Below are 13374 nucleotides of genomic sequence, written 5' to 3'. Positions count from 1 at the left end.
TACTTTTTATATCAATATTCTTTTCTACTTTTATTATCTAATCATCAGTAATCTCAAAGGAAAACTTATTCGGAAAAATTTTTGAATTTTTTGTACAGGTCTGGACCTTACCTAAAAAAATGAAAAAAAAAATCAATTTAAGAATTTTTATCTTATATTTGGGATGTGTTCCTAACTTAAAAAGAACCGTGGTGCATATGTAAAATATGCTTTTGTGTTCTTAGGAATCGTGCACAGGTAATGACTATACCTCAGTTAAAAAAAAAAAATAGTAAGATAATAAAAACATTTTTGCTGCTTGATATATATATATATATATATATATATATATATATATATATATATATATATATATATATATATATATATATATATATATATATATATATATATATATATATATATATATATATATATATACACCTTATATTAATATTCTTTTCCTACTTTTCATAATTTAATCATCGGCAATCTTATGGGAAAATTAATAATCACAATTTTTTTTATCTTTTTTTTTTTTTTTACCTTAGAAAGTGAAAAAAAATTCAATTAAAAAATCTTCATCTGATAACTGGGATATGTTCCTTACTTAAATATATGGTAAGACCATCGTAAAGATGAGGAAAAAAATATTTTGTTCTTGTTGTTGTACAGTTTATTCATTAAATTTGTGATACAATGCGTGGTGGAAGGGACAGGCCTGCAGCAGGTCGGCGACGACCCGCCTCAGCCTGCAGCAGGGAAGGGCGTGAAGGGCTCGCCCATCACCGCCTGCCGGCCTCGTTCATCAGTGGGGAGAGGCCGAGCAGAGAGTTGATGAGTTCAGAGTTGCGTTTGTGAGGAAGACCTGCGGCGGCCTCCTGCGGGCCGTGGACCACCTTCAGGATGCGTGCCGCCAGGGTGGCCACGGCCTGTGTGGCGTGGGGCGGAGAGTACACTGTGATTATACGAGTATAGGATACACTGGTGTATGTATACAGGTGTATTATCCGCGCACACACACACACACACACACACACACACACACACCTCACGCTCGGGAACATGAAGCTCCTGCCCCTGGGTGAGGAGGGCAGCGAGGACCACCAGCACCAGCACGGCCACGAACACACCGCTGCGCATCCTGCAGGGGAAGAAGCTGCGTCAGGAGGGGTTGGCTGGGGGGAGGCTGCAGGCACTGTCTGGGAGGGAGTGGCGGGAGGCGGGAAGGGGAAGGCCTCTCTGTCCTTAGTGGTCAGAGGCATCGACTGTTTGCTGTTGTTTGTTGTTTGTTTGTGACCTTGAGGTGAAGTGCTTGTGTTCTTTGTACAAACTATTAAGTGTTGGTCAGACATTGTGTGTGTGTGTATGTGTGTGTGTGTGTGAAGACAGACAGCTGGCTATGGACACACTTGCTCTGTAGACAGGTAGGTAAGATAGTTAGGGCAAGGCTGGTGCTGGAATGATGCTGGTGGCTGCTGCTGCTCAATATTTATGTGTCACGCCCCCTTCCTCCCCCCACCCCTCCCCCTGCGGCATACATGCAACAGGTAAGTGTGTGTTTTGAGTGTTTAATGGAAGACGAGCATTGAAAAGAACTGGGTGGCGGAATAAACGCGTGACAAGGGCCGCGGCTCTCCTCGCTTTTTTTTTTTTCCTTTTATTTTGCAAACGTTTGTCTCTCACGTGCGTGCATATCACTCATTAAAAGCACATAGAATATTATTTTATCTTTTGTAGGCTTTCTTATATTTTCAAAAAATTAGATTTTATTATATTTATCTTCGATCGCAGATATTTATGGTGCAAAACTGAAAACAGCACTCACACAAGAGGCTGTCTGCTTTTCAAAAGGAACGGATGTTATATTGGTTTGGTTTAAAAAGATGAAGCACAATCCATATTGATCTTTAGGCATCACAGACAAAAATGTAACTATACAGCAGACAATTATTGATAAATTTATGCAGGGTAGATATGTAAGTGTTGGAAGTTATGAATGATAAATGAAGGGGGAAAATAATGATTTTAACGATCCCCTTTACATTAAAGGGAGACTGATCAAGGAATTCAAGACAAAATTATATAAAAAAATTAATAAAGATCAATGCTGAATGATAATGCTATTTATTCCCTCAATTGCACACACTTTTTCAGCACTAGTAGCAGGAGCTGTCATTCCCACGCTCATTATGTTAACAGGTAACGTTTTTACTTTCTTTATAGAAAACTATATAGCATGATTATTTTATTTATTTATGTCTTATGGTCTTTAAAGATTCCTGTCCTCCTTAAATGTTAAAAGAAAAAACCACGGTACCATCTTAAGTTTTCAACATGTCTCTCTCTCTATATATATCATCCCTGCTTACAAATAAAATTTGTACAAGCGTCGCTCGTGGACTTATAATTCATACATCTGTCATCCTTATAAATGACATCCGTGCACCTGTCATCTGTACGCCTGCCATCTACATTATACTCCTGCCTATCATTCATAAACTTGTCACCAATACATCGTCATTAATTTACCTCTCATCAACAAACACTTATCATCAGCACACTTCCTTCAGGTGAGCCTTCACATCCTCACAAACAAAATGCACTGCTGTTCATTATTTTAAAAACAAAATCCTTATCATCTATCTTTCATTATAACAGAATGCTTCCATCAGTGAAATAAAAATAATCGGAATAAAATCAGAGCAAAACACTTAAGGACGAAAACGATACCACTCGACGCACATGAGAAGCAAACGTTCGCGAATAAAAGCCGCTGCCTTTGTCACGTTTATTCCACCGCTCAGTTCTTTTCAGCGTTTGTCTTCCATTAAACACTCGATACACACACTTACCTGCCGCATGTGTGCCGCGGGGGTAGGGGAAAACTTTGAGGGGGCGGGGGAGAAAGGGGGCGTGTGACATAAATATTGGGCAGCAGCAGCCACCAGCATCATTCCAGCACCAGCCTTGCCCTAACTACCTTACCTGCCTGCCTACCTACAGAGCAAGTGTGTCCACAGCCAGCTGTCTGTCTGCACACACACACACACACACACACACACACACACACACACACACACACACACACATACACACAGTCTCTGATACAAACACTTCACCTCAAGGTCACAAACAAACAACAAACAACAGCAAACAGTCAATGCTTTTGACCACTAAGGACAGAGAGGCCTTCCCCTTCCCGCCTCCCGCCACTCCCTCCCAGACAGTGCCTGCTGCCTGACCCCCAGCCATCCCCTCCTGACGTAGCTTCTTCTCCTGCAGGATGCGCAACGGTGTGTTCGTGGCTGTGTTGGTGCTGGTGGTCCTCGCTGCCCTCCCCACCCAGGGGCAGGAGCTTCATGTTCCCGAGCGTGAGGTGTGTGTGTGTGTGTGTGTGTGTGTGTGTGTGTACTAAACAGCCTCCAAGTCTACAGGTGCAGTCCCTCGCCAGGTATCCCTCCCATAATACACCTGTATACATACACCAGGGTATCCTATACTCGTATAATCACAGGTTACTCTCCGCCCCACGCCCACACAGGCCGTGGCCACCCTGGCGGCACGCATCCTGAAGGTGATCCATGCCCCACAGGAGGCCGCCGCAGGTCTCCCTCACAAACGCAACTCTGAACTCATCAACTCGCTGCTCGGCCTCTCCCCGCTGATGAACGAGGCCGGCAGGCGGTGATGGTCGAGCCCTTCACGCCCTTCCTTGCTGCAAGCTGAGGCGAGTCGTTGCCGCCCTGCTGCAGGGCTGTCCCTTCCACCACGCCTCGCATTACTCATTTAATGAATAAACTTTATATACATTAATAGCAGAGATACCAGTTTTTCTTACCTTGATCATACTTTTCCTTCTCATATATAACAAATGGATGGAACGCCACCATCACAACACAAGACAGACCCACACCACACTGCTGATTAAGCGAATCATAGGGTACCTTCAAGAAGTCACTACAGTAGACAACAATTCGTGCTCGTGAAGACTGACGTGCGTGGGGTTTGCAAACATTCCACGTCAATCAATATTCAGTATCTTATTTATAATCAGCAACGACCCGAGCCTCAAAGGTTGGCGTGCTCATCGCTCCTCATCTCTTATGAGTAATCAAACATTCGTCCCTCTTTGGAAGCCATACTGACAAAACATAATTATAAATTTTGTGCTATTTCCAATGTCCTGTTTTTACTTTCCTTAATATCTTATTCATAAAACAATTGCCTTCATAGCAGTACTTGTACCAAACATTAATTTTTGTTATCTTGTCCAGGGATTTCCACTCTTTTATTAGCTTGCCAGATTTTGCTAACATGTATAATCTAGGTAATGGACAGAACTACCTGGCGCCTCGCTCATAAAAGTGTCAATGGCTTGCGTGAATATTTCGGAACATTCTTTTGTCAAATTGTTCCTTTTGGAGCTCTTCACTGTATCGTTTAGTATTTTTATCACTTGGACAGGCTCTGATCTTTTAAGCCAATATAACCACAACGTAAATCCCTGCAGGCTGTGCTTACTGTGGTCACAATTCTCCCATTGCGTTTCTCTGGAAATACCTGGTAAGGCAGTCATTTGCAGCCCTCCCTCCACATCCAGTCACGACCCGTCACGGACACACGTCGTCTAGCTATTCACTAATTTAGTGAACATTCGAAGGTTTCTGTTTCAATTTATCCTCTGAATATTATTTGTTTTTCTTAAGGTTGGTGGGCATGAAGTTATCTGACCCCCCAAAAAAATAAGTTTAAAAAGTATATAATGAAATTACTCCAAGAACAAGTTGAAGTATCTGTTCTTATTATGAGAATTCGAAATACTGTGTGTGTTATAATTTCATCATTCATATTCTGGTTGTAGAAGTCCACATCGTGGTTTTCAATTATTTAGTGTTGTAAGTTGCTTTATATTTCATTGATATGGGAATTCAAATTATCATTCATGTGAAGTGTCTTCATATTTCGTATTTAGGAAATCTTTAAAAAATGCACATCTTCGTTCCAATTTTTCTTTTTTGTGCTGATGTACGTGTATTTGTATTTTAGCATTATGAGAACCCGAGCTGTACGTGTATTTACACTCCAGCATTATGAGAACTCGAGCAATTATGTAAGACCCATGCCTTCATGTTTAATAATCACTTTATGAAACTGTGGATGTTTTGGATTGATTTACTACTAAGAAAATTTGAAATATGATCGTGCTTTGTCTCTACTATTTACGAGTATGAATTTATTTTATGGAAGTGTATATCATGGAGACAGCGGTTTAGTAGATTTATTGTTTATTTCAAAGTTAAGAGTATCTCCATTTATTATACACCGTAAGAGTCCATTTTAATTTTTTGTTTTTTTTTCCTTTCTAGGCAAATAAAATGTTTCGTGTTTGTATTATACATTTAATCTGTTTAAACCCAAACAAAGATCTGTGGTTGGGAGGGACGTGCGGGTTATGTTAGAAGTTTATTTCTTAGTTTTCCGTGTGTTCTTTTTAAGACCTCGATAAAAATCTTGATAAAAATAATGTGACCATCATCACCCTCCATCCCACTTATAATTTCTTTAATACTTTTCGTGAAATATCTTCCCTTTGCACTCCTGTGACTCGCTGTCCTTGAGAGAGTCACATCTTAGTTTGTCATTTATAGAGATGCAGCGTGGTTTGCTTTTTTTCCGGCCAGACCAATATAGCCTACATTTATTTTAGATATCAGCTGCCATTTCCATCTCTGGAGAGTCATGGAAACATTGAGAAATTTATCTGAAGCCAGGACAGACTGGCAATGAGAGGCGCGTCGCCGGGGACCAAATGCCTGGCAGGATACTGGAAATCAACCCAGGTGTTTATTCAGCTTGGACCGCTGTCAGGGATTATTAGACCATTTCGTATGCTCGGGCTCGGCACACCTTATGTTTGGCTCGCCGCCACTATGCATTTGGGCTCTGCCTTGGCCTGTCTTGGAAATCAATTACCGCTGATCTCGGAGGAAGGAGACCACCGTAGTAGTTAACTTGAATCTGGCCACGTTTATGAGCCAACACATAATTTCTTTGCCGTGACACACGCATAATAAGCAGCTTTGCCGATATTTTATAAGTGTGAACCAGCCTTTAAGAGCGAACCCGACACATTACCAATCAGGCCAAGATGATCACCAAGGCCCGAGAGGATTTTGTGGTCGGTCTGACTGTCTTATCCCTGCAAAGACATTTCCTTACACTGAGGTACTTTCCAAGACTTACAACAACAGTTCCACCAGTGAAATAATAAATAATGGGGATAAAATTAAAATAAACATGAAGGAAAACCGAGACAACAGGAGATACTATTCTATATGCTTTTTAATGAGTCCACTCAAGGTACATGAGAGGCCGACGTTCGCTGACTGATTGACTGACTAACTCTCTGATTATATGACTGACTAAACAATTGACAGGAAGTGATGGTGTCGCCCGGAGATGGTGATGCTCTACGCGCCCGCTGGCCTCGTCCTGGGGAATAGGGAATGGTGAATAAGGGAAGAGAGGGGATGATATATTAGGGTAGGACAACTGGTTCATTGCGCCACACGAAAGGGGTCATATGGAGCCGATCAGAGTGGAGATTTGGAACCTGGGAGAGGAGACGAAGGTGATGAGGAGGAATGGAGGATTGTGGAAAGTAAGTAAAGGAGAAGTATGGGATGATGGAAAGGTAAAGGAAGAAAAGGATCGAGAAGGGTGAGAAATGAAGAAAGGAAGATACTGAAAGATAAGGGGATTGAGAGGAAAAGAAATGAAAGGAAGGAAGAAAGTGAAAGAAAATAAGGAATCAGGAGAATGAAAATCGGGAAACTGAGGAATGAAGGAATAAAAAAAGAGAAATGAAAGAACAGATCCCGTGGAAGAAAACTGCGGGTAGTGAGATAAGGAAAAACTTAAAGAGGAGGAGGAGGAGGAGGAGAGAAGAGAGGGGAGGGCTTAGGGAAGACTGTAGACTGGAAGGAGGAGTAAGGGATTCTTATAAACGTAAGATATAGTATAGATATTTAAAGTCTTCGATAGTATCTTAAAGTCAAGTAGTGCTATGGGCTAATTATTACTTATACTCTTATCACCATTACTTCTGTGAACTGTCATGACTCTTATCTTTAACATGCTTCTCGTACAAGACACAGTAAGCATAGACATAATGAGGCAAGGAGACGCAGCAGGCGAGCACTTCAGCAGCATAACGATATTTTGGAAAGCACTGCAAAGGACGATGTTAAGAGAGGACTGCACAGACGAAGCAAACACCAACACAGACTGACGAAGCTCTGAACGTGAACAACACTAATAGCAATAACAATACGAGAACTTTTGCAGTGACACGTAAAATTCTACACAGGTTCAGCAAACACACATCAACTAGACGCGAAAACAGAGCAATAAACAATGCAGTAAAAGATTTGCGCTTCAATTATCTCATTATCGGAGGTTCAAGCGATATGAATGAACACGGGAAGGGCGAGGGACTGCTTCATTCCACGTTTGAGAGAGATTCGAAACAATGTAACACAAGGAGAATCTTAAAGCAAGTGACTAATGCATAGCTACCCATGAGAATGAAGCTCTCTCTCTCTCTCTCTCTCTCTCTCTCTCTCTCTCTTACCGTGATAGGAAGCCCAGCCAAGGACACAAAAATGAGAGAGGAAAGCAATACCCCACTTAATATGTCGCTTCCACAAAATATAACAAAAAGAAGAATCCAAAAAAAAAAGGCCAATTTAGCTTCAGAGTTGCCTTGGCACTCTTTTGAAACAATGAACACCCCACTGTCACTTCTCAAGAGCAGCACATGAATACCACACAAAGTTAATGGGAAAGAATAAGATCAAGTAGGTAGATTAGTGGATAAAAAGAGAAACATGAGTGGGAGCAAAAGAGAAGAACAAACTGAGAGAATGAGTTAATGAATGGAGAGAGAGAGAGAGAGAGAGAGAGAGATGGGGGAGGGGGGCATTCAAGCACTAAGCCAACCAACAAATCACAGGGCGAGCGAGGGAACATCAGACCGCCACACAAACTCACGCACCTGTTCCTGGCAGAAAGGTCATGTAGGGGAAGGTGGTGTGGTGGGGAAGAGTGGACCGCTTATCTCCTGCCGGCGTCGTTCATCACCTTGGGCAGCCCCAGGATGGAGTTGATCAGCTCAGAGTTGCGCTTGTGAGGCCCCACGGCGGCCGCCCACGGAGCCTGCGCCACGCGGTATATCTGCTGCGCCAGCTCAGCCACCATCTGCAGCGCCGCCCCCAGGTTAAGTTAGGGAGGTGAGAGAGAGAGAGAGAGAGAGAGAGAGAGAGAGAGAGAGAGAGAGAGAGAGAGAGAGAGAGAGAGAGAGAGAGAGAGAGAGAGAGAGAGAGAGAGAGAGAGAGAGAGGGAGTGTGTGTGTTCCGTACCAGTGTTTAGAGTGTAGTATAACTTTAAACAAACTTTACATAACACGTAATAATACCAGTAAGTTACGCGTATGTCCACCTGAACACACCCCACCACATGCACCTGAGTACCTTAAATACCTGCATGTGTGTCCACGTGTACACTATTACAGCGTTACAAGTGCACAGGAGGTTATAGTAACAAAGTAAAAGCAATTGTACAGACTGACTGATTTCCGGCACAACAGCAAGGAATCAAACGGCGCCAAGGGACAGTGGGCTTCATTACCACGCCGCCCTTCGCCTCACTCACCTCACGTTCTTGGTACTTGAGCTCCTGCCCCTGGGTGAGTAGGGCTGCGAGGGCCACCACCACCAGCACGGCTACGATCACGGCGCTGCGCATCCTGGGGGAGATACTGCGTCAGGAGGAGGAGGAGGAGGAGGAGAGTTGAATACAGTCTCAAGAAGGGATGATATGTGCGTGATATATAATGCGTGATGGTTAAGGGTGTGTGTGTGTGTGTGTGTGTGTGTTTAAGTGAGTGACCCACATGTGACCTATCTTTGGCAAATCACGTGAGGGAGAGGAGGTCACACTGGGACGCCGCGGGGCTGGGTCGGGGTTACTTTATGCTGGCGGCCATTTTGTGTGTCGCCTCTTGATGGTCAAAAACATTTCTCCTCTTTTGGTAAGCAGTGTTTTCTTAGTCTAATTAAGTTTCAAGTGGGTATCGCAAGAGGTTTCTGAAGGAGGCTAGTGAAAAGGGAAGACTGAAGGTAAAGAGTGAGAAAGACTACCAGTGAATGAAGGTGGGTACTGAAACTACTGAAGAAGGCGCCGGAGATGGAGCCTGAAGGGGAAACTAATGAAGATTATAACTGTAAGAGAACACAACAGAAGAAGACAAATGAAGACGACAATTGAAAGTAATGGAGACAATGAAGACATGGACCAAAGGAGAGGCTATAAAAGATTACAACTGCAAAAGGAAGTTGCTGCAGAAAACACTAATTGAGACGAAATAAGGATGGAAACTGAGAGACAAAATGAAGATTACTACTGCAGGAGGAGGATACTGAAGAGGACACTGAAGACAAAGAAACTACAAAAGGAGGCACTGGAAAGACTTAACGGGAGACTAATGAAGGTTATTACTTCAGGAGGAGGTTAAAGAAAACACTAATGAAGGCAACTAAACTACCGAAGGAGCCCATTGGAGGAAACAATTGAAGGAGGCACTGAAGAAGGACCGCCACCTACTTGTCTGGATGTTGTTAGGATGAGCTGAGGCTGACGAGGACCTGATGGTGTGACACTGTGCCTTCCTCTACCTTATATACGTGCAGCGCCGCCCACACCTGCGCACCCACACCTCACGCACTACGCCCCTCACACCCGCCCCGCCCCTCCGCCCACTGACCCGCATGTAAAGCCTGACCGTTTTTCTAATCTGAATCTCACGCGGTTTGGAAATATTAGCCTGGCCTTTCTTCGTCTCCATCTTGAGTCTTTTGGAAATTTGAAACGTTCCAGTCTTTTCTTTCTTATTTCGACTGGATTTTTTTTCCCTGCTCCTTCTTTTGTTTTTATATGAAAATTAGTTGATATATTTGTTCTAGTTCATGTCCTCCGCACCAGTACATTTAATCGTCCCTCTCTCCACACATAAATCTTTCATATATTCCGTTCTTTTATCATAATACATAACACACTTTCATATTTCCTCAGTTCCTAATAAGTATCTAAAAGTTGTTTATCCTTCCCTCCTTTCTTCCTTTTTTTCTCTATTTTACGAATATATTTTTTCCTCTCTCCTCATCATTCGCCACGCCTCCCTGGTTACGCAAGAATTTTAATGTTTCAAAATATCCTCCTTTTCCTCTTACCTTTCCTTACTTTCCTACATTATCTCTCTCTCTCTCTCTCTCTCTCTCTCTCTCTCTCTCTCTCTCTCTCTCTCTCTCTCTCTCTCTCTCTCTCTCTCTCTCTCTCTCTCCTTCTATCTGTCATTCTTGCAGCTCCTATACTTCCCTGTTTATCTCCATGTTACCCTGTTCCCTTTTCTCATCTTACTTGCCTTCTTCTACGTTTCTTTTTTCTTCCTCCCTAATCTCACTCCAGACTTACACATATTTCTCCTCTGCTTATTTAACCTTCACTCTTCTATCTGCCCTTCATTTCTACTCGTCTATCACTCCCAAATTTGTTTCCCTGGTTTCTGTCTGTACCTTCCTTCTTGTTAATCCCATTCCCTCCCCTTACTTTCGTCTTCCTCACATGCTACAGCCCTTATCTTTTCATGTTTTCCTTTCACCCATAGTCATTCTCCACTTCCTTGGTTCTTACTGCTTACATCCTCTCTTTTTCCCGTTTTCCTTCCCCTCGCTGCCTCTCTCCTCGGCCGCTTCGTCAACCCCACTCGGCCCCCTGCAGCGTGTGGTAACAAAAATGCTCCCTCATTCCTTTTGTTCGTAGCGATGACAACCTTGACACCGAAGAGAATGAGGCTCCGTTTTTCTCCCTCGTTCGTCTCGATGCGTTACGAAATCCGCGTTTTATTTCAAGCTTCTTTTTTTTCACCCAATTTTTTTTTCTCTCTCTCTCTCTCTCTTCAGAGACGCACGGAAGAGAAAAGGCGGCGCTGATTTTAACCCGCTCAAGGATTAGTTTTACGTGCGGGCGAGTTGGAGCGAGACTCGAGGAAGGTAGTGAGGCCCCGATAATTAGGTTCCGGGCGTGATTTGGAGGACGTCGGGCGCAGTGAGGGGGAGACACGTTACTCAATTTTCCAGTGTCAAATCCAGGGCCGCCGGCAGAGGGTCGTCACGGCCACAATGACACGCGGCAGCATCTTCGTCACGCCCATCAGCACTCTGCCCGCCGCATTAGTGACGCCCCGCGGGAGACGCAGGGAGAAGGGCGTCTTACTCTCTTGTGGACCTGTCATCAGGGTCCTCGCGCAGGGGGAGGTCTCTCTCTCTCTCTCTCTCTCTCTCTCTCTCTCTCTCTCTCTCTCTCTCTCTCTCTCTCTCTCTCTCTCTCTCTCTCTCACACACACACACACACACACACACACAATGAATCAGTTACATATCAGCCAATTCCCATATAATTAGTAAAGTGTAATGTGATACGCATAAAACAAAATCTTAACTCAATCTGCAAACAAAGATCTGTTTCAGCCTACAGCAAACACCACGATCTGGTCTCCTGTTTCCTTCTCTACTTTTCTCACATTAATGATGTCATCGTATCTTAGCCTGTTGTCAATGCTAAGGCACAGTAATGGCAATATATAGAAACAGTAAAATGACTGTCAATGGTAACAGTTACGAGAAAGAGTGAAAGGTGATTGTGATGAGTTATATAATTACGTAAGAGAGTAATGAAATATAGATGAAGCAACTAATGAGTACCTAAATGACATGAGGATGTTAAGTGTCTGGTGGACACTTAAGCTGAGCAGGGGTTGTTTCTTTTAAGTATCTTCTTTCATCACAAGGTGATCTAACAGGATACATGAAGAAGAGTACATGAATAAAAAGAACTACCATGTATAGCAGGGGCTGCAACACATCTGCCTGCTGGCTTCTTGCAGCTTCCCTTATTTTCTTATGATCTTGTGTTCTTATGATTGACTAGAAGGCTGTGAATAAAAGTTTGAAAATACATGTGATGGACACTAGAGATCTGAGAAGTGCACTTCAAGATGCAGGGCATTCTTCTGTAACAGTTAAAATGAAAATGATCAATAAAAAGAAATTAATGGATATGGAAAGATGATTACAACTGAAATATTTAGAGATAAAGGAATAAGTAAGTCAGCAAATGAAATTAATATAATAATAAGAAGAAGAAATGCAGATTTTGAAGTTTTTAAAACTTGAAAAAAATTTCAACCTCAAAATTTCAAGCTGATATAGGAGACACAGTGAACATATGTTAAATATTCTTTAGTATTCACAGAAACACTGAGTAGATACTCCATTATATAAGCGATCACTGCAGTTTGAGGGTTAGGAAAACATAATATTATGAGGAAAGAAAAGAATGGCAAAATTAGGAATGCAGAGAGGGAATGCACTATGGACATGAGACTTTTGGGAAGAAAAGTCAGGAAAAAATGCATAAAAAATGCAGAAAGGAAAGAAATGTACCAGAGCTAAACAGGAAATGATAATAAATGAAGGATATACATAGTGCACAATGAGGATGAAACAAATAACAAAAAAAAAAAAAGGTTTTGAAAGGCGACTAAGAGGTAAGTATAAATATTTCTCAAATAGTGATCTCTGAAAATCTTATTTTTTCCATTCATTAATCCACATGAACAGCAACACAAAGCCTATCACATGATTTAGGTACACTGAGCCATATGACTTACCACGCTGGCAGGGTTACTGGATCAATCATCAAGTAGTATGGTCGCGGCTCCTTGGCTTACATCCCGAACCTAACCACTGCTAGGTAATGACTGCAGCGTGACCCAAAGTCATAATTGTCCTCCACTGGCCTTGGATTTAAACTTGGGTTCTTTCAGTTGAGAGATGAGTTGTTCTAGCACTGTTGGAGAGAGTAAGCACACTTTTCCTTTAAAACATTTCAAAGTTGCACTGGAGCAGGTTAGTGCATCAACACCTACCCTGCCAAGTTACACACAAGGATAAAGATTAAACAGACCTTGCTTGAAATGTTTATCTATTTGTATCTCTTAAATACATTTCTTTGCTCTCTATTTTTATTGTTTACTTTGAACTTTACATGAATATTATGCTTTGTTACGAAAAACTTGAAAATCCAAAAAATTGGACTGCCTCCACTCCCAGACTTGCCCCATGAATGGTACAGGACCCGTATTTATCTTCTTGAGTCTTACTGGAGCAGTGTTTTGTATGACCTCTACTTCATTCCTCTCTTTCAGGGTCTGAGCCTAGATTGTTTCACCTCATCCTTTACCATGTAGACTCTGTCCACATTTTTTCTTCTTTT

General features: G+C 42.4%; 3 protein-coding genes across 4 annotated transcripts; 1 reads left to right on the top strand and 2 right to left on the bottom strand.

The window, feature by feature from the left end:
* Positions 1–611: 611 nt before the first annotated feature.
* Positions 612–1587, bottom strand: LOC135112658 (pigment-dispersing hormone 2 peptides-like). The gene is made up of 3 exons (XM_064027283.1): positions 1392–1587; positions 1030–1123; positions 612–911 (listed from the first exon to the last, which is right to left on the bottom strand). The coding sequence occupies exons 2-3, from the start codon at positions 1120–1122 to the stop codon at positions 765–767; spliced, it is 240 nt and encodes a 79-aa protein (XP_063883353.1). The 5' UTR covers position 1123; positions 1392–1587; the 3' UTR covers positions 612–764.
* A 27-nt stretch (positions 1588–1614) lies between these two features.
* Positions 1615–4809, top strand: LOC135112659 (pigment-dispersing hormone 2 peptides-like). The gene is made up of 3 exons (XM_064027285.1): positions 1615–2990; positions 3265–3358; positions 3524–4809. Exons 2-3 carry the CDS (start codon positions 3266–3268, stop codon positions 3668–3670), a joined length of 240 nt encoding a protein of 79 aa, XP_063883355.1. The 5' UTR covers positions 1615–2990; position 3265; the 3' UTR covers positions 3671–4809.
* Positions 4810–6306: 1497 nt separating this feature from the next.
* Positions 6307–12925, bottom strand: LOC135112657 (pigment-dispersing hormone 1 peptides). Of its 2 annotated transcripts, none has more exons than XM_064027281.1 (4): positions 12770–12925; positions 8695–8788; positions 8039–8241; positions 6307–6474 (listed from the first exon to the last, which is right to left on the bottom strand). In XM_064027281.1, the coding sequence occupies exons 1-3, from the start codon at positions 12796–12798 to the stop codon at positions 8098–8100; spliced, it is 267 nt and encodes an 88-aa protein (XP_063883351.1). In that variant the 5' UTR covers positions 12799–12925; the 3' UTR covers positions 6307–6474; positions 8039–8097. The 2 variants fall into 2 exon arrangements, with proteins under 2 accessions (XP_063883351.1, XP_063883352.1); XM_064027282.1 differs by lacking the exon at positions 12770–12925 and adding an exon at positions 9646–9761.
* Between the last annotated feature and the right edge of the window lie 449 nt (positions 12926–13374).

The sequence above is a fragment of the Scylla paramamosain genome, chromosome 24 (assembly GCF_035594125.1).
Source record: "Scylla paramamosain isolate STU-SP2022 chromosome 24, ASM3559412v1, whole genome shotgun sequence".
In the NCBI taxonomy this organism is placed as follows: Eukaryota; Metazoa; Arthropoda; class Malacostraca; order Decapoda; family Portunidae; genus Scylla; species Scylla paramamosain.
Note: the sequence above shows the minus strand (reverse complement) of the source record. Positions and strands in the feature narration are given on the sequence as shown.